Source organism: Rhamphochromis sp. 'chilingali' (genome assembly GCF_963969265.1).
Source record: "Rhamphochromis sp. 'chilingali' genome assembly, chromosome: 8".
Classification (NCBI taxonomy): Eukaryota; Metazoa; Chordata; class Actinopteri; order Cichliformes; family Cichlidae; genus Rhamphochromis; species Rhamphochromis sp. 'chilingali'.
This window is the reverse complement of record NC_137935.1, coordinates 8,255,600-8,282,008: the sequence shown is the minus strand read 5'-3', so window position 1 is coordinate 8,282,008 and position 26,409 is coordinate 8,255,600. Positions and strand designations below refer to the sequence as shown.

Genomic DNA, 26,409 nt, shown 5'->3' with positions numbered 1-26,409 from the left:
ATACTTATTAGCATTTATAGGCCTGCTAGCTCTAAAGCTTCTACCTGGGTTCACACAAATTAAAAGTGATCAAGTTTGACTATAAATGAAAAAAGTCAGTGGAAAACAGATCCGTTTAAATTTCATTTTGATTAACGTGCAGTTTGGTTTGCTTTCAGATGTCTTTCTTCCTTCAGCGACATACAGTAATCAATCTTCAAGATAGACTTTTTGGGGGAAATTTCTGCTAATGCTAATTTCTTAGTCGTGAAAGCAAACAAATCTGCCCATGCACTACTTTTTCTTTGCTTTTTTAGGTGGGATTTAAAATAACTAAGGGGACTGGATTATCTATGCTGCATGCTACCGTTCAGCATACAGGTCAAAGAAGGTGCCGGGCAACAGACGTATGATGCACATTTCAGTGGATGCAAACATTAAAATGTAATTCAGCACACAGGCTACATGTGGTTTTTTTTTTCTTTTTGCAACTGCAGAATATGAAGAAGCACTCACACAGATTATAAATAAATAATAAAATGTTAAAAAAAAAAAAAACCACTGTTTATTTGCTTATTCATCCTAATCAATTTTCCGACTGGAAATGGGCAAAATAGCCGCAGGTTGTAGTACTTGTATCCCATTTCATGAAGATGTGCTCTGTCGCTGCTGAGATGATACTCTGAACAGATTAATGGAAAACCAAACAGCTTCACTGTCCTCTCCAACTGTTGCCACAAGAAAAAAAAATGCAAATGTTGCTAATATGAAGTTAAGAGTTGCAAGTTAATAAATGCTAAGCAGCCAGATGTATTAGGAACACCATCAGCAAACATTAACTGTGATTTTTAATCCAGTTTTCTGTCACATGAATTATGGATTCACACCGATTCTGCCATTCTAGCAGCATCTACTCTTAAACCACATAATTCAAACAGATTTCTCCCTTTTAAATTTCAAGAACACATCACCACACGCTATCAGAGGTAATTATGTTGAATTCGCAGTTTTCATTTTATTTCCTCTGTGGAGGAACAGGCACATATACGTTTGTGTTAAAAAGTGCTTTTGGTTGAAAGTTTTGTTCAGAGCAACTGGCGACTCAAGGTTCGTCTCATTTATGTCAACACTATGATAAGATGGTGACGACGAATGATGCTTTCACCACATCTGAAGCAGTCCTTCATTAATTCATCTCTCATTAATTAGCCATGAAGGCTGTAGTCAGTGCTTGAAAACTCTGAATGCCTCTGCAGGAGGCATTAACTGCGTACGTGTTCATTTCCATACCTGAGTCCAAAGAAGCAAAGCATGAAGGATCCGAGTGATTCCTTTGATGGGATATGTTTTGCAAGTGGAAAATACCCTTGTCGTTAATTTGAATGAATAGATAAGCTACAGTCACATTTAAGAAGAGGGGATGTACTTTTTGTTAATGCCACAGAAAAAGGGAAATAAGTATTTTCAACACTTTCAAAAGAAACTCAACCACTGTATCCTATTTCATAATGCATATAATTACCTCTGATGATTATGCAAGGTGTGTCTAAAGGAGGCACTTAATGGTTTAGGTTTTATTTGCATTTCAGCATTTTGTTGCATCACTGTAATTTCCAGAGACTCCATTTCTGCGTTTCTCCAAGTCTCTAATTGTTCATCTCCCACATAGCAGACTGTTTGCACATGAATTGGGGCTCTGTTTTGTGCATATTTTCTCAACAGTGCTAGCTGTATTTCACAAGAAGATGGGAACATAGTAGCCTGAGCAGAGATGTTAAGTAGTTGCCACCATTCTCTGTGATTAACATTAACACGTTAATGTTAGATCTAGGGAAAGATCAAAGGCGCGGTGCGGAGTTCTCGTGATATATCTCAAACAAAATGATTGGGCGTTTCAAACTAACGTCTGAATGGTTCGGTGTGTTTTGCATAGCGTAATGCTCAATTATCATTCAAAGCATGGGTGAGCTGTTAGGTCCAATTTTACAGTGTAGTTGATCTGAGTGGAGTAAACATTCGAGTTCCCCTTCATAGCAGAAGTGATGTGAGATTTTTAGGCAGTTTTCCTAAAAAGGGCTATACATACAGAGTAAGCTGTGTCGTTCTCCATTAAAATCAAGCGACTGTCTTACTGGCTAAAGACCTATTTGCCCAGATTAATTTGAATCTGTTACAATGTTTTTCTAGAGGGTGAAAAGACCTTTTCTTTTTTCATCCTCTGCAGGTTCCTGTCAGATCGGCTGGGCGTATTACTGCACAGGGGCAGGAGCGGCGGGTGCTATGCTGCTGTGCACCTGGCTGTCCTGTTTCGCAGGGAAGAAGCAAAAGCAGTACCCTTACTGAAGAGAGCATCAGAGAGACAGGGACAGGCGGAGACCTCGGGCGGTACGACAAAAGGGAGAGGACTCTGTGCACTCACACCAGTACAGCACATCAGGCACCAAAGACATCAAGTCATTATGGTGCTCTGCACATCATGGGACACTACTCATCTGACAACTGCAGGGACTGTTTCATAATGCAGCACACACACATGGCTTTGAAAAGTGGTACTTCTCTTAAAAGCTGTTCTTAAATGAAAAATGTATGGACCAATCCTGTTTGTAAGATTGTTACATAACTATTTCTTTAATGAAAAGTGTATTCTCCCTCTCTTTTTTCTTTTGTCTTCCTCTTCTTTGGTCTTTAATGTTTATGTGATAGTGCGCCCTGTGATGAACAGAAGTAATATTGCCTCATTGTTACGTGAAGTGTTTGCGGTCTCCTCTTCATCACTCATTCTTGCCTTAAACACAAACAGAAATGCAATAATCCCTATAATGTAAAGCAATCCGACACTGGCTGCCTGCTTCCTCGATTCAGACCCCAAAAAAAATCAAAGCATAGTTTATTTAACACATTCATAAGATATACATTGTGTATGGTAACGTATTTTATCATTTTATCACGTTTTGTATTCACCCTCAAATTATTCTTTGCCATTATGTTTGTTTTGTAAATAAATGTTTATTGGAAGTCTGGTTTTTCAAGTCTTCTTTGAGTCGACGCCCCGGAGCAAAAACGAACAGTCGTGCATTCCTAAAAAGCTTTTTTCCCATGACTTCTTGATCTTGATAGTGTTCGCTACATGTGGGAGTCATTTTTTTTCTGATCGACAAAGAGGATAAGGATGGGCAGTGCTGTGAATTTAATTTTTCCACCTTATTGATGAAGTAAATTTAGTAACCTCTAGTCAGAGTATTTGCCTTTTGATCAGGCTTCTCAGCTTAAAAGCTTCAGAGTCTTCCAGACAAAGCCTGAGATGCAATCATACCCTGGGAAATTGAGGCGCTCTGCGTCCGTCGGGCCATCAGTTTAATGTCAGGGGTTATCTCGTAGCTCCTCACCCTGCCTTCACAGTGTGAATAACAATAATGGCAACCTTTTCTTAGCAATTACCGCCGCTGCATGCGTGTCATTAGAGGTGCGAGCTGAACACAGCTTTTCCAGTTACTATTTTTAGCCATTTGTTCTCTGTTTTTCTTTCTTTGATTAACAAACACCACATCCGAGCTCAAGTGCACAAAGTCAGCTCATTTACAATGCAGCTGTTCTCGATGTGTTTTAGCCCTTATTAGCATGCCCATTTTCTCACAATTCTCAACATCACCCAGATAATGGCAACGCCCCCTCCCCCCCATCCCCACTGGAGAAATATCCCTCTCAGTAATTGCTCTGTTTAATATATTAGTATGGCTCCTCTGCATTCTGCTCTCTCCCTCTCTCTGATCTCCTGTGCTGATTGATATCAGCAGTGATTGTTACAGAAAGTCAACCAGATGCCTCATCAGCAGACGCAGACACATTGGGGACACGTTGGAGCATTCCCTCTTTTATATCTGCACCCGAATCTCAGACTGACAGGGTGTACCATTCAATCTGAGATCTTGTAACAAGTAAGAGGCTGATTGTCTTAAAACATGATAAATGAGTGGTGGCTGAGAAATTCAGTTGCTCGCATCAGCTCCTGAATGAAGGCATATTACAACTGACGTAACTGACGTGAATTTAGACTGACTGGTGCTGATGTTCACCTTGAGCTGTACATATTTTTTGTGCTCTAAGAATCACAAACAGATTTATAGACACCTAATTTATGCTGGAAGAGAGCTAAAAATAAGATTAGATAGCAGAAGTTTGTTTTTTATAAGCGAGGGTGATGATTTAAAACCCCAATGGAGTCAACAAACAAATTCAAGTTAGCCAAAGCTTTAAAGACCAAATACAAATGATGAACTATGAAGTCGTGTACTCAAAAAACAATACAATCATTACTAGCAGGATCACATCACCACAACTGTAGTAGTATACACTTACCAGCCCACTTTATTAGGTAAACCTCGTCAATTGTTTGCTATTGCAAAAATCTAATCGGCTAATCACATGGCAACAACTCAGTGCTTTTAGGTATGAATGAGACAACATCTCAAAGTTCAACTGAGCATCAGAAAAAAAACAATTTAAGGTGATTTTGAATGTGGCATCATTGAATCTGATGCGCTACAGCAACAGAAGACCACACCAGCTGCCACTCCTATCAGCTAAGAAGAGATAACTATGGCTCCAGTTTGCACTGGCTCAACAAAATTGGACAACAGAATATAGAAAAATCATTACTTAGTCTGATGAGTCATCGTTTCTCCTTGGACATATGGAAGTTTGGATTAGCTAAACCATAGAAGCACGGATTCATCCTAACTTGCTTCACTGGTTCAGACTGGCCGTGGTGATGTAACGATTTAGGAGATTTTGTGTCGGCTCCTCAAGATGAACTGAGCATCCTTAAATTCCACTGTCTATAATTATGTGATGCCATCATGTCAATATGGACCAGAATCCCTGAGGAATGTTTCCAGCACCTTTTCAAATCTGTACCAAGGCAGTCTTGAAGGCAAAAAAAGGGGTATTTATTTTTAATATTTTAAAGGTCAGCCTAAGTAAACTTAATATAAACAAAAACAAAGAAAGACTACGTGGACTGGATCCAAAAGAACCCTAAGGCAAATTGTCTATTTCCAAATTGCTTTTCCTTTTACCTTTAAGAGATGAAAAACAACATCAGGAGAAATCAACAAAGGCAACGTAGTGAATGTTGCTTAAATTAGAGGCAGTTAAAACTGCAGCATTTTAGGAGGATTACAACGCCCCTGAGAGCTTAACACACTGAAACTTAAGAAGAGCACATTTCTGTATTGTCGTAACAGCAAAGATGTTTTCCTAATGTTTTGAGCTCCCAGTGCCATGGTAATTATTTAAGAAAGAGAGTCCTAAATAACCTTGAGAGAGTTGAACTTAATCTGCCAGATAGATACATCAACATCAATTAGTTCTTTCTAATTATTAATTTTTTTCCATCAGCACTTTTGGGCAAGATAATTGCTGCCCTTAAGAGCAACCATGTTTAAAAAAGGTTTTGTGCTTCTATAACACCAATCTCCATAAAGATATTGCATAATGGATAATGCTGCAGGATATCTGGAGAGCCTGTATAGAAAGATAGCAGAGTGTCACCCTCACTTTCCCCCCCCAGAGCAGTTATTTTGTAGTGGAATATTTAAATGTACTGGCAGCGGCATAAATAAAAACTACACAACCAACTTCAATACTAACGTGCATCCCACACAACATCAAACACAGCTACACAGGTGGATCACATTAACTAGAATGTAAACTAACTTTGAAGTTACTCCATCTTATTAATTTCAAATAAAATCCCACCCACATTTTTCCGTTCTTTGTTTCCTACTGTGATTCACAAGTCCCTGCTCTACTTAAAGGAAGTGCCAATTAGCTGTGTATGTCTTCTTTTAGAGATCTGACAATTACCATGTTAATATGGGCAGGGAAGTAAAGGGAATTCATGAAAACATAGACCAGACAAACCACATCAGCAAAGAGGATCAGAGGCTGTTACTCAAAGCTCACAGACAGGGATAGAGGGATTACAGCCCAGGGTTCGCTGGTTCACCCTCAGGGATATATGGAGGCTCTGGTTAGCGGGGTTTCAAAATTAGCAGTTTGTTTGAACTTAGTAAAAAGGTAAAGCCCATACAGAGAGAGTATATTTGATCAAGGAAAAATGTCTGCTCTATATTATTAGCACCTCTGTTTACCTTCCAGAGACCACACGCACACACCCATGTGTGTTTTCCAACATGGTTTACCTTTTAAATGAATAAATACCTCTTGGACTTTATTGGCCTTTTGGAGAAGGAGTTCTGGGGTTTTTTCTGTGGATGTACCATTCGGTTTGACAGGTGATCCAGCTGCGCAGCACATCATAGCTTGACGACATCACTTAAGATTGACGCTGTGTAACCAAAGCTTTCCCGTTTGGCAGCTTTGGGTCCTTCATCCCTACATCTCTTCCTTACATCATTCTGTCAAATCCCTGCTAAGAATAGCAAACACATAAGCATGTGACACAGGTGAAGAAAATGAGGCATCTGGCATAATTAGAATATATCTAATATAATATCTAATATAATATCTAGGCGAACATTCACAGTATGTCAATGAACTATAGCAAAAAAACAAAACAAAAATCGTCATCACATCCTTCTTGACCCTCTACAATTTGCACAGAACCCCAGTAGCTGTACAAATGAAGCCTTACCCAACTCACTCCCCTCTACTCCACTCCACCCCACCCACTTGGCCACCAGGTGAGAGGCTTATATTAAGCTTGCTAGTTATTGATTATGGCTCAGCATTTAACACAATAGTCCCTTTGGGGTCACTCACTAAACTGAGTTACCTTGGCCTGTACTCCTCCGACTCAGGAACTTGTGGTAGCTGAAGTATCATCACCTGGATGGGAAGCTTTACCCAACAGGACCGCTTGGCCCTCAGGAAGGCGGGTTACTCAGCTGATAAAACAATCAAGGCCACTCCCCTCAAGTCTGAAAGGCATCAACAATGTAGAACAAGAGCCAAGAGGATTGCTGGGAACCCCAACTCCCAACAACAGATTGTATTCTCTGTTGTTATCAGGGAGACGCTATGGTCTACTGGTGACCAAGACAGAGGAACAGGAGGAGCATCTAGCTCAGACCATTAGACTGTTAAATGAGACAGAGACTTAAGCTCCTCCCCCACTACACCAATATTCAGTCATTGACGTCTCTTATGATTGCACTGTTGTTTATTTTGGTTTATTGTTTATGTTGGTTGTTTCTTTCTTTTTTTCCTCATGCACAGTCAGTTAGGTACATACGTGACTATACTGTGTGCGACAAATAAAGCTTAACCTTAAACTTGTACTGCATTTGGTAGCATTTTGCAGTATGTAAGTGAGTGAGTACACTCTTTGGTCAGTCTGACCCACAGTCCTCTGTGCTACAGCTGCAAGGTCATGTTATGACAAATTGGTATGTATTAGAGAATACATATTACACACTTTGTAAGGCCAGCGGTACTGAGAACAAAAAGAAGATGTAGTTGCAGAAGTATGAGATTTAGACTTGGGGGTGATAGATGATTGTGAGCTAGTGCAAACAATATTTTTCTGTTGCCTTTCCTATTGTAACATTCCGAATTGATTCCACGTGCAAAGTTTTACTCTCTGAGAGAGATAGCTTGTCTTTTTAAGACCTCTAATGAGCCGGAACTACTTAAATCACCTAAATGGGCTTAACATGGGTGTGCATAGAGTTAATTAAAATGTGATTATAAAGTATCAGACAGATAAGGATGATCTATATGCAGAATAGTGGTGATACAGTTTTTATATATCAGCTTTACTATTTAGGGCAGCACAGTGGGGTGGTAGTTAGCACTGTCGCATCACAGCAAGAAGGTCCTGGGTTCAAATCCACCATCTGGCCGGGGCCTTTCTGTGTGTGTGAAGTCTGCATGTTCTGTCTGGGTACTCCAGCTCCCTTCCACAGTCCAAAGACATGCAGTTAGGAGGGCTAGGCTAATTGGTGATTGTATATTTGCCACAGGTGAGATTATGAGTGAAGCTTTAGTATGAGCACTAATATCACACAGGGCAGAAGACAGCTTTGCTGTTGCTCTCTGTAGATTTTACCATGTTGCACCTCGCACCTACTTGGAATTTTCAGTCACTGGTTTCTATTTTCTTATAAATAGACATACCAAATCTGTCTATTTTTTTCCCCAGACATTAGTAATAAAATAAACCTGTGGGCTGTATGTCTGCAGCTCTTCATCAATAACATTCCAATTTCTCATGATGAGAAAAACACCCAAATCTCAGATGGCTTCCACATTGCCTCACTTCTCCTCTTCATAACTTCATTTCACAAGTTCATCCAAATTATTTCCTAGTAAGAGGAGACCGGCTCTGAGGGATGGGAGTAAAAGAGCATTAGTGAAAAAGCATTGGTATCCTCAGACAGATGTCTTCCTTGTGTGCACTTGCCATTGCCTTTTAAGACACTTCAGTCAAAACTCAAACTAGGAAACTAGCAGCAGCCTATTTCCAAACTTGGGTGAAACCTGGGTACAATAACTTTATAGATAATTCCTAAATACCAAAAGTTACTGCCTCACAAATTTTCCAGAGATCTGAAACCATATCTCTAGGCACTGTCTCAAAGGAAAAAGAAAAAATAAAACACAGAGAGCTTCCCAAAGCTTGCAGAAATGGCACAGTTTTCATTAAAGGCTGAACAGAGTTCTGTTGCACTAGAAAATCAAAAAGGAAAAATCCATCATTAATGTCTTCTTGTTACTCAAAAAACACAACTCCTTACAAACACAGCATCCAAAAAAGTGCAAATATTTTCAGGGCCATATAGAGAACCTATACTGCAATACGAGATATATGCAGAGAAGATGTATGAGGAGCGTTCTCTGAGCTCCTATCTAAATTGTCACAACACCGAGGTATTGTTTGGCGTAATCAACTCTGCTATCAACCCTCTGCAGCACAGAAGGCCTCCCAGGAGAAACATGCTGATTCTTCTGTCTGTCTCCAAAAGCTCACGAGTACAGGATTCCAAATGTACTACCATTTTAATTCTATTTTGAATCGCAGCAAACCTATTTTATATGATACATAAATGAAGCACTTCATCCTGAAAAGTTGTTGCAACTGATTTACTTCAGGTGGTCTTGGATATTGTTAAGGCTGAACAGAGAACCAAAATGAAGAATACAGGAAGAAGAAGTAGGGTGTAGCAATAAAGAGCAAGCTATTCACATGTTAAGTTAATACTGAGTCCAGGGGCCAGGAAGAAAGGTTGAAGTTGGCAGCTTATGGATTTACCAATGCAGGACAAGGGAGGGGAAATGGAGCCCAGCGATGTCAAGCCCAGCCAGAGAAAGACAAGAGAGGGGCAGTCAGAAGAGGGAAATACGTACAAGGAAAGTACAATGAGAGGGCATCAGTAGCTGGACTCAGGCTGGTGAAGATGGATTGTCTACAGTCTGGTAAAGTAGGGAAGTCAGAGACCCGTACGTAAGGCTGGAAAGATTACAGATGATTTGCAGCTGGTTAGCACTTCTCACACACCTGATTCCACTTAGTAGAGACAGCGAGAGTCAAAAATCAACAAGCTTTAGAGCTGGATATTTGTCTCCAGATCAAGTGAAAAATAATACACTTTCCCAGTGAAAAATACCAGACCAGAGGAATGGAAAAGAAAACAGCTATTGTTAGCAGCAAAATTTTCCTCCGGGAACTGCTCCCTGATGCTGGTACTCTGAGTTTATGAGGTAACTTCCTCTGGCATTCTGGTGGTTGTGTGGTAAATGTTCCAAAATACTGCAAAAGTCTATAAGCACTAGAATAGTACCTCTGCAAAACATCACATGACTGCACATGGTGTACCAGCAGCACAAAATCCCATGACGTCTATGATATATTTCTCATGATATTTCGGAGGTTTTTATTTGTAGGTGTGTCAATTCTTACTGCTTCGGGATGACAAAAATCAGCCCTTGTTTCGTTCTCCAGCTAACCTGGAAAATCAGTCATGGTTTCTTTTCATCTCGATGTCTTCGATATCTTGGCGTCTATCTCTTTACACACTCAGAAACGTGTTCCCTTTTTTGGATGCTGTTTTGTTGAACGTCTGCTCTGATTACGAACATTATCCCGCTACTATATACATTTTATGAACTTTCTTTCATTTTGCAGAAGTGGCCCGTGCTATATTTGGTTCATTATCTCTGGGGGGAAAAATGCATTTATCTTTCATTCTTGAGCTCACATAGGTCTAGGCATTCCACTGAAGCTGTTTAGGTGATTTAGTTGTCTGATAATGATATTGTTATGTCTTTCCCCACTTGCTGTATGTCTTAAATGTGCTGTTAAGTTTCTTTGAACTGCCACAGAAGCTCTCAACCACTAATGTCACCCAGGATGATGTGAACATTAGAGTGCGCATTAAGGAAAGTACCACACCACATATACTCACCTCTGTAATGAAGTACAATTTTTAGATTACATAGCTTTAGTTTGGTCATTTTATACTATTTTGTAGATATTTTTCCCTTTCCTGCTTCATAGGCGTATCTTTTTTCCTTCAGTGCCCAAAGAGATACTACTTCTTTAAATCTCCTAGCCATTCACCTTTAAATATGATACACAGTGTTTCACAAAACATCCACAGATTTCTCTTTTGATTCTTTGGATGGCAGCAACATCTAAGCAGTTACTACTGAAAATGTTGCATTGGTATTAACCACCTAGGAAATCGGTATTTTAATTAATAGTTTCTTATAATGGATCTATTCTTTAATTTTGTGGGATTTTGAATATGGGGCTTTAGTAAGTGAATGAATATATTCTCTTTAGACTGTTTAGCCTGTCCTTTTTTACTCAGTAGGATTCAAATCCAAAAATATGTGAAGGATAATTATCTTTGAGGACAGTGTAACAAGAAAGAGGGGCAAGGTGAAAAATATCCCAGATAATTATCTGAAGGACAGCACTGTGGTCTGAGGGAAAGGACGGTGATAAAGTGTTGCTTTATGTCTCTCAAATGGACTTTATAATTCAGGTGAACTTTAGATCTGCCCTTCATCACCCACACGGTGCATTGAATCATAGTCTTGCTTCTTTGATGGCTGATCATTGGATTGAATTCATTCAATCCAATTCTGTTTGAACAGCTGAGTAGCTTACAGCTGTGGGTAATGAAACAATGGTTTGAAGATATTGTACTCATCATCTTTAATATTTCCTCCATGAAGTAGCTTATATCAATGAATATTTTTTAAAAAAAATGCTTGCTCCTTATAATTTGCTGTTTTTATTAAACAAAGCTGCTCAGAGCATTCATTTTGAAGATTTATTACTACTGTCCTAACTTTCTCATACTAATGCCACCTGGGCAATGCACTGTTGTTACAATATATTGCAGCGGTATTTCATGCCCTGCTTTTTTTCTTTTTAAATTTAAACACTACATATTACATCTTATGCAGGTTTATGGTTCCCTGATGGACTTAAACATTCACCTTCACTGACAATGGATTTCAAATTGTTCCCACGACCGAACATTTGATGGCTTTCAATATACTATAAGCGTCTCCTAGAAATTAAATTGGCAAGACATCAAGGTTTTTTTTTTTTGTTACAAAAGGTGTATTCCACTTATAATGTCAAACATAAAAAATTAAATGAAGCTTAAATTTCATGACAGAATTTCTCTTAAAATATATTACAGTGAAAGAAGGTCATCAATACAGGTTTTCTTTGTCATTTTTGTTCCTTGGCCTGTGTTTTTGTATTCTCTTTCAAGAACATGAAATGTAAATGTATTGCACTGTAGACTGTATTTCACTTTGATGTCCTCCATGATCCTGTCCATATATCATACAGCGCCTAAATCCTGAATTGAGAAACCTGTAAGCTAATTTTTAATTTTTATTGCCCCACAGCTGCTTCATGCCAGCCGTCCATCAATTATGAAGCAGCACAAATTAGATGAGTCACAGCATCTGATACGGTCTGATACCACAAACGCCTACAGCAAGGCCCTTCATATAGAATCAGCAAATACCTCGCAAATCAAACGTTTAATGTGATGTAAAATAGCTCTGTCAGAGAAAAACATAAACTTTTACAGTTTGGTCCTCTGGTGGCCAACAAACTTTGTATTTAAAGCATGTTTTTAGTTTTATTGGAGAAACACTATTCTGTGGAAGTAGATGAAATCACCAGCAAGAGGCTGAACTTCATCGGTTTTCTGATTTACCTTTAAATTCTGTAATGCAAAGTTAACAGCTTGTCATAAAGAGATAGCTCTTCCATGCTGCATATAGTCCCCCAACCATTTATCAGTATAGGCTCTACTGAGAGTTTGTCAGGGCTTCTTTCCAGACTAAATGAGACATCATTATATGTGCCAAAATAAGGGAAAATGTCCATCACATTTCCCCAAACAGCTTGTGCAGCATAATCCAGAAGCTGTAAACAAACTGTCGGACCATAATTCGTAACTGTCTTTATTTTCCTCCTGAGGAGGATCAGCTATTTGCTAATAGGTGCAACCAGAGCAATACTAAAGAGGGGGAAGCATATCAGAAGGTAATGAAACAAATAATTTGTGGTTCTATGGTAAACGCAGAAGATGCTGTTTGGGGGATTCTGCTGATCATTAAAGCACAGCAGAGGTGTGTGCTCAACTTCCAACTCCTGAGCTACAAATGACACTTTCTTTCCTTGCACAGTTTACACATTTACACACCAGTTCATTCATTGCCATCTGATATGGAAGTTAATTAGCAGACTCTCACATGGATGCTTAAGCTGGTGTGATGCTCTGTAGACTGATTTCAAAACGCTGTACTGGCAGGATCTTATATTTAGACTTTTATAGCTTATGTACATGAGTGTAAACAAGTAAAAATGATGGATTGCATTGTTTTTTATAAAGAATCTGACATCCGGTGGAATATCTCACAACTAACAAGGTTAATTAGAAACATGGCTGGGTGTAAAAATCATACAGACGTCAAGTCTTTTAGAAGTAAAGCTAGGAGGGGGGTGCTTCACCAGCCTGTGAATTCAGCGTAAGGAACAATGCAACAATGTGACTGTAATATTATCAAGTAGAAATGGGAAAATGGCAAATAATTCCTTATCTGTGGCACATAATATCATTAAAGGATTAAGAGAATCTGAAAAAAAAATCTCTGCAGGCGAATGCCAAAAACGCTCAAATAAATAAATAAATAATAATAAAAATCTTCACAGCTTCATATCCTGAGGCAGCACTACACTGAAGAATGACAGCTGCGCAGTGGAAGCTATCCAATATCTACTGTCAATATTAATTGTATTTGGAATTACTGCCTCAAAGCAAAGAAGGTCCTGGGTTTGAATCCATCTTGCTGGGGTCTTTCTGTCTGGACTTTGCATGTTTTCCTCTCGTCTGTGATTCTGGCTTCCTTCTACAGCTCAAACACACGCAAAGTGGAGAGGTCCCATTCAGCTTGCTACCACCTGGTACTGGGATGCAGTGACATAATGATAAATCACTATTGCCAAACGATTCCACCATTTTCAGCAACAGGTTTGCTTATTTCAGCAAGGCAATGCCAAATTACATTCTCCACATATAACAGCAGCATGTCTCTGTGGTGAAAGACTTCAAGTCTCAGCTGGCCTGCCTGCAGTCCAGACCCGTCACCCACTGTGATCATTTGATGCATAATGAAACAAAAAGATATGACACAAGCATGCCCTTGAACTGTTGAGAAACTGAAATAGGAAGAATAGGAAAAGATTTCACTTTCAAAACTAGAACACAACTGGCCACCGCAGCTCAGAGCCTTACTGCATGTTGTCAAAAGGAGGGATGATGTAACATAGTAGTAAACAGGCCCCTGTCCTCCCCAAATACCTACCTACCTTCAAATAAGCGTTTTCGTTAAAAAAAAAAAAAAAAAAAAAAAAAGAGGGGGGGGGGGCAAAGTCATGATTATTAACATTTAATGTGTTTTTGTAGTCATTTTTGTTGGTTGGTTGCCAGTTTTTTTGTATTGCATTTGCTAAGAAATGAAAAACAGGATCATTTATGGTGGACTTCCTTGCTTGAGGGGTTAAACTCAAAAACTTCAGTTACCTGATCAGAACTATTATATCAAACCAGTCGTTTCATTATGATGAATAGTGACAGTCCGTTTCATTTCCATTAATTCATTGTGGACCTCTTCTTCCATGTCATTACCCTGCACGCACACACATGTGTTTTACTTCAGCTTAATATGCTTGTGATTCACAAGTAAAGCTGTCTGCCTCACTATCAGTACCTAACTGGGTCCCAGCACTTTATTTGATTAATTAATTAATTAATTAATATTTCCATGGAAGTCTATATGATGTCGAGGAAACAAGTGTTGGTATTCAAAGAGTTATTATTACATGGCTGTTCAGTTATTTACATCACTTTTTATTAGTTAAGAATATTTTTTCTCAAATACAAATATAATATAGAATCATAATACCATATAATACAACTTTAAGCAAATGCATAGTGTTACATTTAAAAAAAACTACTGCTATATTTGTTACAATGCTTTTACAATATGACATATGAAACTATTAGTCTGTTTTCGAGGTTGTGTTCTGCCATCTAGCGGTCACGCTGGGTAGCACAGTGGCGCCTCGCCCTACGTCATATAATAATAAGGAAGTAGTGGCCAGATAAACCGCACTAGTCTAGGTGGAGGTTATTTTGGGACGGTATTCTTCTGTATGTATTGTAAAAAAAAATCCCTGTACGATCACACGCGGCTTAAAAAAAGCAGTGATGTGAAGGGTCGGCTCCATCGGCTCATCCCGCTGTAGTTATTTCCCCCAGTGTGCTCTTTCTCTTTCCCTCTTTGTCTTTTATGTGGAGAAGATCGATGGAGAAATACTCACTTGTTAAAGTGCTCGGTGAAGGCTCGTTTGGCCGGGCCGTGTTAGTGCGGTGTAAAAGCAGTCAGGAAAAATATGTGGTGAAGGAGATTCAGCTGCCAAAGGTATGTGCAAGGAAAGGAGGGAATGTCCTCACCTGTTTGGAGCAAACGGATCAGTCTGATTCAAATCTTCCCCCGAAACTGTGATGATTATAAAACATTCAAGTAAAATAAGACTTGTTGGAATTCCAGGCGTGATGTTGCAGCCTGGGGTCGGATATGGAAATTTTTTATTTTATTTGAGTTTAGTTTCGTTTTTTGCGCCTTGCTGATAACCTGCCAGATTGCTGCTTACACTGAGACATGGAAGCTGTTTGTTGTCAGCCTGCCTTTGTTTGTTTGTTTTGTTTCGCGCTGTATGGAATACAATCATGTTTGCATTTGCATTTTTATAGAATCAGTCCAAACTGGAGAATTCGAGGAGGGAAGCCATCCTGCTGTCCAGAATGAAACATCCTAATATTGTGGCTTTCAGGGAGGCATTCGAGGGTAATCGTACACACGAATATCACTCGCTTTAAAAGTCATTGCAAACCTTTTATGAGCATACAGTTACGATTGTTTGGATTTCAAAATAGCATGTGTGATTGTGTTTGTTTAGCTGATGAACTCCTGTGGATTGTTATGGAGTACTGCAGCGGAGGAGATCTGCTCCAGAGGATTAAGCAACAGAAGTCAAACCAGTTCAGTGTTGATAATGTACGTCCTGACTTCCTGCACTCATGATCACAATTACCCTTCCCTACTTGTGTTTCATTGGGTTTTTAAATTCTTTTTTCAGATCTTGAAGTGGTTCGCTGAAATGTGCGCAGGTGCAAAGCATATCCATGATCAGCGAGTTCTGCACAGAGATCTGAAATCCAAGGTACAGTCACGTCTAGGTTTTCTAGCTTATGCATTTTACTTTGTTCAGGGTACATTAATGAATGTGTCTTCTGGTTCATTCAGGTCAAACCTGCCTTCAACATAGAGAGAAGAATCAGATTTCCTATGTTTGTTCTCTCAGTTCTCTCAGTTTGAACACTCATGTCACTCGGTAGCATTTACTGAACAAATTCAGCTCTGTAATTCCAGATTTCAGCTAAATTACATCTTAAAAAAAGGTATCCATGATCAGCATATTTTAGCCCAGTGTGTAAAAAATATGCAACAGACCTATAGACAGTGACTGTGCTTAGGAGTCACTGCACCTAGTCCTCCGATTACCACTTGGACCACTGTTACCTTCACCCTTCTCATCTTCTTGAGCTCTTCTCTGACCCCGTGCTACTTCTCTAGCTTCTTGTGTTCCTTCTTCCTGATGTTACTGCCATTTTGTCCGTCTGTATCTGGAAGTCCCACAGGATCTTAGCTCGCCCTAGGGGGCGTGTCTGATTTTGACCTCGGAACTTCCAGGCCATATTCGGCACAGATGTTTCTGTATACTATTCAATTTCAATTCAATTTTATTTATATAGCGCCAAATCACAACAAAAGTCGCCTCAAGGCGCTTCATAGATACAGAGAAAAACCCAACAATCATATGACCCCCTATGAGCAAGCACTTTGGCGACAGTGGGAAGGAAAAACTCCCTTTTAACAGGAAGAAACCTCCGGCAGAACCAGTCTCAGGGAGGGGCGGCCATCTGCTGCGACCGGTTGGGGTGAGAGAAGGAAGACAGGATAAAGACATGCTGTGGAAGAGAGACAGAGGTTAATAACAGATATGATTCAATGCAGAGAGGTCTATTAATCAGTGTTGGGTAAGTTACTTTAAAATAGTAACTTAGTTACATTACTAGTTACTTCTCTCAAAAGTAACTCAGTTACTTCAAGTTACTCGTTACTTTCAAAGTAATTAGTTACTAGGGAAAGTAACTTTGGTTTTACTCAGAATTCTCTTGTTAATGTGTTTCTTCCATAACTTTGCCAGTCTTCTAGCTTGCTTACTTGCCACAAGTGCACTGTGCCACCTACCAATAGAAAGGATATGATAACGTGCATATTTCCACGAGAGAAATCCCACGCCTGGACCGTCATTGACTGCTGCCATGATTCTAGCCTACGTCACAGAGTCATGTGCGCCTTTTACATCCAACACAAAAACTGCAGTCGTGGTGCTTTCGATTGTACTCAGAACTCAGAAATTCTGCCTTCTGAATAGGAAGATGTAGGTAACACCAGACTGCAGATGAGCTGCATACAGGGCTGGACTGGGACAGAAAATTGGCCCGGGCATTTTGACTAGAAACTGGCCCACCATTATAGGAAAAATCATAAAGCCTTTGAATGAAAACAAACACTGTTGTGACAGTGATGTACACTGTTTTGATGGTATATATGCATCAATCTATCAATCGTTTGTTGTAAGATTCAGATAATTATTTTTTAAAAGCTAGACATTTTAAATGAGAATAAGAAAGAAAAGTATTTCTTTGTGCCCCCCATTCCCTGTTAATGCCCTACATGCCCCCTTGGCCACACTTTGCTAGATCCGCACCTGCACAGTTACCAGCTGTCAGCTACCTAAAAAAGGATCCTGGGGTTATTTGTCTCTCAGAAACAGTTCATAACTTCCCTTCAACTCATTCATGTCACCTAAAAGGTAAACCTGTTTCTCCATCACCTGTTCAGCTCTGATGATCCAGTAAGGACATCTCCTGGTTTCATCTTCATGTTTCCCTCTCACCAGATAACCAAACCATATCATGAACAGCAGCTTTTTTTTTACAGCTGTGGCTCCAGCAAACATCAGCTGATACTAGAAATTAATATTAAATAAATTCTAACAACAGCTGATCAAGCTTAAACGTGCTGCTGTTGTTTAGCGCGACATCCGCTGGTTTCCTCTTTCGGCGCAAAGTGGGCGATAAACAAACAAGAGAGCCGATCAGCTGATCATTGATCAGTTTCATGATTGAAGTAGAAACGGGAGAGGGAGGGGGGAGAATGAGAGGAGAAGAGGCAGCTGTGCAGCGTAAAGACACAGAATAACTCCAGCTTTGTGCCTTTTTCATTGTAGCTGAATTACGGGACAAACTGTTCCTTTTCACCTCAATAAGAAACGCGTAATATTTTCTCTGAATACCAGACGGGACGGCTGGCAACTCTAATAACTTATGAACAAAATAAGGTTCAACATCATTAACTTCATAGCACCACCCAACTGTGTAGAAACTCCGTCATGCTAGCTAGCACGCAGTACGGAAAAAGTCAGAATAACGAAAATAAACTCCACCTAAGCTTGGTTTATATCTGACCCAGAGAGACTGCAGGTCATAACTTCTTACCTGAAGTTCAGTTCACACTTGGACCGGCGGCCGCCTCGGGTCTCTTTTCCTTCTTCGTCCCTTTTCCTTCATCCACCTGCTGCCTCCACCACTTGCTAATGTTACTGAATCTGTGGAAACTCCGCGATGCCACCACACGAAGTAACGAGTAACGACCCTATCTAAATCCCAGTAACGAGTAACGCGTTCCTGATTTTGGCATAATAACTAGTTACCGTGCTCGTTACCACAATAATAACGTAGTTACTGTAACGCGTTACTTAATAACGCGTTAGTCCCAACACTGCTATTAATACATAGTGAGTGAGAAAGGTGACTGGAAAGGAAAAACTCAATGCATCATGGGAATCCCCCGGCAGCCTACATCTATTGCAGCAGGCTACTAGCATCTTGCACCCTGCTGTTATGTGCTGGATTGTCTCAGAGGCATCTTTACACAGCCTGCACCTGGGGTCTTGCCTGGTGTGATAGACCCCAGCCTCTATGGATCTTGTGCTCAGAGCTTGTTCCTGTGCTGCCATGATTAGTGCCTCTGTGCTGCTTTCAGTCCAGCTTTGTTCAGCCACTTGTAGGACTTCTCGATGTCAGCCACTTCCTCTATCTGCCTCTGGTACATACCGTGCAGGGGCCTATCCTTCCATGGTGGTTCCTCTTCTTCCTCCTTTTCTTGGGTTTCTGCTGCCTGGTATTCACTGAGCACGCGGTGAGTTGGGGCCATCTTCCTGATGTATTTGTGGATGTTCATTGTCTCATCCTGGATTGTGGTACTGACACTCACCATTCCCCGGCCTCCTTCCTTCCGCTTAGCGTATAGCCTCAGGGTGCTGGACTTGGGGTGAATCCTCCATGCATGGTGGGGAGCTTCCTGGTTTTGATGTCAGTGGCTTCTATCTTCTCCTTTGGCCAGGTACCTGCTCACGGGCGGAGCGTAGGTGTTGATAGCCCGGATCTTGTTCTTATTGTTCAGCTGATTTCTCAGGACTTGCCTGACTCTCTGCGGGTACTTCATGGTTGCAGCTTTCCTAGCAGCCTCTTCATGGATAAACATTTGCCTGTGGGATCCCCAGATACTTGTAGCTGTCCTCTATGTCTGCAGTGTTGCCATCTGGTAGTGTGATTCCCTCAATTCTGACTACCTTCCCAGTCTTTGTTACCATCTGAGTACACTTCTCCAGCCCGAATGACATTCCAATGTCATTGCTGTATATCCCGGTGGTGTGGATCAGTGAATTTCATGTCAGGCAAGCACAATTGAATCCAAATTGGAATCATTTTGCTTGGTTGTGTGTTGAATGAAATGAACAAAAATGAAACTGCTGATCCAGATCAGAAACATTACAACCCATCTATGTGATATAATCTCATTTTGCCATAATTGGCTGTACTTATAGCTTGTGTCATGTTAAATCATCACTTATCTTTCATCCTCACCCAGAACATTTTCCTGACCGATAATGGGACAGTCAAGCTTGGAGACTTTGGCTCAGCCTGTATTTTGAACAGGTAAAGAACCTGATGCTGTTCAGCTTTTTAAAGTTAATGTTGAGTTTGTCGATTTTAAATTTGATTGTAAATTTGTTCCAGCTCGAAGGCTTACGCTCATGCATATGTTGGAACTCCGTATTATGTGGCACCAGAAATCTGGGACAATAAGCCGTACAACAATAAGAGGTATGCTACTGTGAGCGTTCGGCTGGATCCTCCGGTTTATATTAAACAATATAAAGATGAAATTATGTTTCTTCTCCATAGATCAGTGTCTGTGCTTAGAAAATGTGTGCCATTGTAACAAGAAATGTTAAAAGCAGAAATGTAAATATACACTCACCAACCACTTCATTAGGTACAGCTTGCTATGACTGGGTTAAAACCCCTTTTACCCTCAGAACTGCTTTAATTCAATAGGAGGGTGGAGGGTTTCTCAAAGTTTTTGTCCATATTAACATTATAGCAACACAGTTGCTGCAGATTTGCCAACTGAACACCTGTGCTGCAAATCTCCTGCTCAGCATGCTGCTGAACAGGAGATTAGCATGTTTTCATGCTGCTCATGCCAGATTCAGATCATGCCATCCAAATGTGGCAGCAGAAATTGAGACTTGTAAGACCGCACAATATTTTCCTAATCTACAGTGGGGCAAAAAAGTATTTAGTCAGCCACCGATTGTGCAAGTTCCCCCACTTAAAATGATGACAGAGGTCAGTAATTTGCACCAGAGGTACACTTCAACTGTGAGAGACAGAATGTGAAAAAAAAATCCATGAATTCACATGGTAGGATTTGTAAAGAATTTATTCGTAAATCAAGGTGGAAAATAAGTATTTGGTCACCTCAAACATGGAAAATCTCTGGCTCTCACAGACCTGTAACGTCTTCTGTAAGACGCTTTTCTGTCCCCCACTCGTTACCTGTATGAATGGCACCTGTTTGAACTCATCATCTGTATAAAAGACACCTGTCCACAGCCTCAAACAGTCAGACTCCAAACTCCGCCATGGCCAAGACCAAAGAGCTTTCGAAGGACACCAGGAAAAGTATTGTAGACCTGCACCAGACTGGGAAGAGTGAATCTACAATAGGCAAGCAGCTTGGTGTGAAAAAATCAACTGTGGGAGCAATCATCAGAAAATGGAAGACATACAAGACCACTGATAATCTCCCTCGATCTGGGACTCCACGCAAGATCTCATCCCGTGGGGTCAAAATGATCATGAGAACGGTGAGCAAAGATCCCAGAACCACACGGGGGGACCTGGTGAATGACCTGCAGAGAGCTGGGACCAAAGTAACAAAGGTCACCATCAGTAACACACTACAACGGCAGGGAATCAAATCCCGCAGTGCCAGACGTGTTCCGCTGCTGAAGCCAGTGCAGGTCCAGGCCCGTCTGAAGTTTGCCAGAGAGCACATGGATGATACAGCAGAGGATTGGGAGAATGTCATGTGGTCAGATGAAACCAAAGTAGAACTTTTTGGTATAAACTCAACTCGTCGTGTTTGGAGGACGAAGAATACTGAGTTGCATCCCAAGAACACCATACCTACTGTGAAGCATGGGGGTGGAAACATCATGCTATGGGGCTGTTTTTCTGCCAAGGGGACAGGACGACTGACCCGTGTTAAGGACAGAATGAATGGGGCCATGTATCGTGAGATTTTGAGCCAAAACCTCCTTCCATCAGTGAGAACTTTGAAGATGAAACGAGGCTGGGTCTTCCAACATGACAATGATCCAAAACACACCGCCCGGGCAACAAAGGAGTGGCTCCGTAAGAAGCATTTGAAAGTCCTGGAGTGGCCTAGCCAGTCTCCAGACCTCAACCCCATAGAAAATCTGTGGCGGGAGTTGAAAGTCCGTGTTGCTCGGCGACAGCCCCAAAACATCACTGCTCTCGAGAAGATCTGCATGGAGGAATGGGCCAAAATACCAGCTACTGTGTGTGCAAACCTGGTAAAGACCTATAGTAAACGTTTGACCTCTGTTATTGCCAACAAAGGTTATGTTACAAAGTATTGAGTTGTATTTTTGTTATTGACCAAATACTTATTTTCCACCCTGATTTACGAATAAATTCTTTACAAATCCTACCATGTGGATTCATGGATTTTTTTTTCACATTCTGTCTCTCACAGTTGAAGTGTACCTCTGGTGCAAATTACTGACCTCTGTCATCATTTTAGGTGGGAGAACTTGCACAGTCGGTGGCTGACTAAATACTTTTTTGCCCCACTGTATGTTGTTCAATTTTGGTGTGAATTGTGGCCTCGGTTTCCTGTTTTTTGCTGACAAGAGTGGCACTCGGTGTATTTATTCTCCTGCTGTGGCGCAGCATTTTCATGTTCAACATTTTGCACGTTCAGAGATCCTGTTCAGCATACTTTGGTTGTAGTAAGTGATTATTTGATTTACTGTTGCCTTCCTATCAGCTCAAAGCAGTCTGGCCATTCTCCTCTGACCTCTGGCATCAATAAGTCATTCTGACCCAAGGAAATTATGCTTGCTAGATATTTTCTCTTTTTTCTGACTATTCTCTGTAAACCCAGAGGTAGTTGTGTCAGAAAAATCCCAGCAGATCAGCAGTTTTTAAAATATACAGTATAGTCTGTCTGGCGCTAACGTGCCACATTTACATTTAAATCTCCTTTCTTCCCCATTTTGATTCCCGTTTTCAGCAGGCCGTCATGTACCCACTAAAATAGCCGGTGAGTGTATGAATTGACTAAAATGTGCTAACAAGAGTTTCTGGGCATGTTTTCTACATGAATAAAATTTGTGAATACGGATTAATAGTAACTAGATCGATGAGAAAAGAAACAGGAACCTATGCTAGAATAGTCTACAGTTGTGTGCAAAAATTGTTGGCAGTGCTGTCACTGCCCATACTAAATTTTTATTTGTTTGCCAATAAAAATGTTTTGAATCTCACAGAACCCTTGTGTTATTCACAATATCAAAAAAAAAACATGTAAAAATAATCTAAAGAAAATCTGAAAAATCAACTTTGTGCCATGACTGTACATACAAATAATACATCTGTTTAACCAACTGTGTGGTTTTTATTTTTAAAAAGGGACATGCCAGAACCAAATCTGGTCAAACTATGGTGACAGTAGAGCACCTGCAGAGTGTGTGTACATATTTGTGCGTTTATGCGGAATTACTGTATGTGATAATTATAGTTCATTGGAATGCCTACAGTAGTTATTGAAAGTATGTGTGAAATCTGCACTACAAAAATATCCAGAGATCTTAAAGGACTTGGATCACCAAGTGCTAGCCCTCGAGTGGCCCTCGAGTCTGCCGCTGCACATTTCATTCAGCCACACTTCATGTCGTGTTACGATAGAGCAGGGCAGAATGATACCAAGGGATCATCTCTTTTCAAACCCAACTCTTCTGTTCTTGCCATCATAGCCGACTGAACATTCCTAACACTGACGTATACAGCTAGCATCAAGCACTGTAACACTCACTTGAGTAATACATGAATAACAACTATGTACCAGAACAAAAAGTGACTGAATAAAATGAATAAAATGAAGAAATAGCAACATAAAACACTGTCATCCTCTGTAGAGAGACAGTGCAAAGACTAACTAAAAGTTAAGTCATATTCTGGCTTCTTAAAGTGGGACTAAGTCATTAAAACTTTGAGAACCCCCGGCTTAGAGTCTCTCTGCAGGCTTTTTTTTCCCTGACAGCATACATTTACATGTTATTTTCAGTCTCTGATTTAGTTTGAGTTCTCTGACTAAAGGGGCTCAGCAGTGATTGTGTAACTCATGCATGGGTTAACCAGTTCTCTCTGACTCTGCCAGTACATGATGAAATGTCTGGTGTGAATGAATAACCATTTCTCCCTTTGTGTGTTCTGCAGTGATGTGTGGTCTCTAGGCTGCGTCCTGTACGAGCTCTGCACCCTGCGACACCCGGTACTCCCTCCTCCACACTTCATGCACAGTGTGGTTTGTTGTGTCTTCACGCTTTTCTCCTGTGTCCAGTTCCAGGCATCCAGCTGGAAGAGTCTGATTCTTAAGGTGTGCCGGGGTGCATACCCTCCCCTCCCCAGTCATCTTCCTTATGAGTTGCAGTACTTGGTCAAGCAGATGTTCAAGACAAACCCGAAAGACAGACCGTCCCTGCACACCATCCTGACCTCTCACAGGGTTTCTAAACTCTTGCGTACACACCTGCCCTCCCAGGGAAAATCAGTATGTTGAACCTGATTTTAGGGCTGCACATTCATCACAGTCACTTGCTGTTTTGACCTAATGGTAGCATGAGAATTTAAACTCTTACGCAACTTTGCCAGCTGTGGTAATCCAATGTGGACCCTTTGTTTGTTCAGATGGCCGCAGAGCTCGTGCTGTGCATTTGATTCAGGGCGGTGTTTTGAATCTTTTACAGGCCTCAGAGAGGGAGGAGCAGGCGAGGCATACAGGTCGATGGAACAGAGAGGAGGGAAAGAATGTGGCTCGTCTTCTGGGAGAGAAGAGTTTAATAAAAACATCAACATCTGAAGGTGGAGTCAAAGCTAACAATGTTATGTTGAAGAAAATGATCTACTGTTGCACTGCTGGCAGGGTTACATTACTGAATTTGTTCTTAAGACTGTATGGTTTGTCATCAAAATATGTCCTAAATAACCCTTTAAATCAGGTATGGACTTATCAAAAAGCTGCTTCGAAAGCAGAGACCCCGCCCCTCGAAAGCAGTGGTCTACTGAGCCATCAGACACCGTGCTGCAGGTGTTAGCTAATGCCAGTCTGGTTTCATCTGACAGCGTGACATCAACTGGCTGGACCTTCACAAGTTCTACTCATGAAGGTATGGTAGCAGCAGAATTTCATTTCCTGAAAGGTGCAAAAATAAGCGGCGGAGACTGAAATGCCAAACCAAAGCATTCTGTTGCAGGGGAGCCAGAGGACAGCAGGCAGAGAAGACGATGGGAAAGGAATCCTCCTGAGAGGCTTCTGAGTCTGCTGGAGAAGGCTCAGCTGAGCAAAGCCTCCAGCACCTTCATAATAAACAGAGGTCTGCTGATCTGTGAGCAGACTCTTATCTCAATATAAGCTGTAGATAGCCCAACTGAAATCTTTAATGTGTTCATCATTGTGGTGTTGTTCAGGTGAAGACCCTCTGTTGGGACCACTCTCCCATCCTCAGGGTGATGACACGGATGGGCCCGAACAAGAGCTGGTTATAGACGAGGACCGACTGCAGCCACGCTCTGATGATGAAGACACGTAAGTAACCCTGACATATTGTTGTTTAATATCCCAGCATTAATGCAGAGCATATTAGATGATGTTGTACAGCATCTGGACATAAAGGGAAATAGTTACAGCAGTGTTTTAATTGATTTTAATGTGAACAGGGTGAGAAAAAGACTGAAATGGGAAGGATACTGAATGAAAGTATAGTTCTTAAATTGTGTTGACTTTGTTGGTCCTCTCACTGCAGGGACTTTGAAGAGGAATCTCCATGTGACTGGATGGATGAAGCTGAGAAAATATTTTTGGAACACTAAGACCTTTTTTCCTTCTGAGCCTGTAAAAAAGGAAAGGTTAACTTTTAAATGCTGCAACAACACACTAAAATTTTAACTGTGTTTATTTTTCAGCTTGCTGTCAGAAAACCTTGTGCACATAAAGATGTTTAGAAGTTTTGTGTGCTCTGTTTAATAAGTTGTGTTCGCCTCAGGTTAGCAGTGATAAACATTCCTTGCAATTTGAGGCCACTGGGAAGCTTCTGTTTGGCTTGTTGGAAAACAGGAAATATTAGAGTCAGAAAGGTTATGTCTCCATGCAGTCGCACCAATTTGAGCCCGCCTGCACCTTTTGAAGTCTGTTTCTTTTGCGATATCAAAAGCAGACTAAACATCTTGTTGCTGTTATATGGCTTTTATTCTTGTGACTAAACAAACCACATATCTGGTATTTTCAGCTGCTTTGTTGTTTTTTCATTTTCTTTTTTTTTTTTTCTTTTTTTTTTTCTTTTTTTTTTTTCTAAATGACATCAGAAACAGCAGTATGCGACATTACGTGATGGCAGAGCTTCAGTTCATCCTTTGTCATTTTTTTTTTTTTTTTTTTTTTTTTTTAAATAAATAGGACAGGGGGAATGAATGAGAGAAAGAGGGGGAGAGAAAGAAAGAAAACCAAAGGGGAGAAGAGACGGTGAGAAGGGGGGGGAAGAGAGAGAAAAAAAAAAAGAACTCCTGGGTCACCTGTATGGAGAAAAAAAAAAAAACAAACAACAAAAAAAACAAACAGAGGAGACAGCAAACAACAAAGAGCAACATAATAATAGAGAAAACAAAGCACCATCACAATAAACTAGCTAGTCATAGATATCAATATTTACTAAATAATAAACGATATTGTGCAGCACGCAAGATAGACAGCGCACAGTGTGCTTTGAGGTAGCAGCCAAGAAAGCTTTAGTCCGCGTCTGTGAATACCCATGTGTGCATACCTGTGTGGATCAGCATGCTTGCATTCCAAAGGTTTCTCCATGTAATGATCTGCTAGGGAGTGTGGGGGGGCCACAGCCCCGTCCTCCAGGGTGTGAAGCGGGTATGGAGGAGATCAAAACTCCAGACATCCAGAGGCCCCCAGAACACAAGAGACCATGGAAGACCAACAGAGGGGCAGCCGCGCCACTGTTCCAGTAAGAGCTGAGGAGAGTCCCAGATGAGGGCTCGCCCAGCAGCCGCGGAGCAGAAGTCAGGGGGA

General features: G+C 40.8%; 2 protein-coding genes across 2 annotated transcripts in view; both read left to right on the top strand.

Moving 5' to 3' along the window:
* The window catches only part of LOC308400861 (LHFPL tetraspan subfamily member 6 protein), a 47,618-nt gene extending 44,631 nt beyond the window's left edge, over positions 1 to 2,987 (top strand). The window contains exon 4 of the mRNA XM_080888882.1: positions 2,204 to 2,987. Coding sequence (XP_080745008.1) covers positions 2,204 to 2,322 — 119 coding nt within the window. The 3' untranslated portion in view covers positions 2,323 to 2,987. The remainder of the gene's footprint in view (positions 1 to 2,203) is intronic.
* An 11,655-nt stretch (positions 2,988 to 14,642) lies between these two features.
* nek3 (NIMA related kinase 3) lies at positions 14,643 to 25,655 on the top strand. The gene is made up of 13 exons (XM_080888355.1): positions 14,643 to 14,964; positions 15,297 to 15,390; positions 15,503 to 15,600; positions 15,683 to 15,766; positions 19,606 to 19,673; positions 19,755 to 19,841; positions 23,550 to 23,604; positions 23,674 to 23,883; positions 24,080 to 24,194; positions 24,332 to 24,499; positions 24,587 to 24,706; positions 24,801 to 24,918; positions 25,136 to 25,655. Exons 1-13 carry the CDS (start codon positions 14,833 to 14,835, stop codon positions 25,200 to 25,202), a joined length of 1,416 nt encoding a protein of 471 aa, XP_080744481.1. The 5' UTR covers positions 14,643 to 14,832; the 3' UTR covers positions 25,203 to 25,655.
* The last annotated feature ends 754 nt before the right edge of the window (positions 25,656 to 26,409 follow it).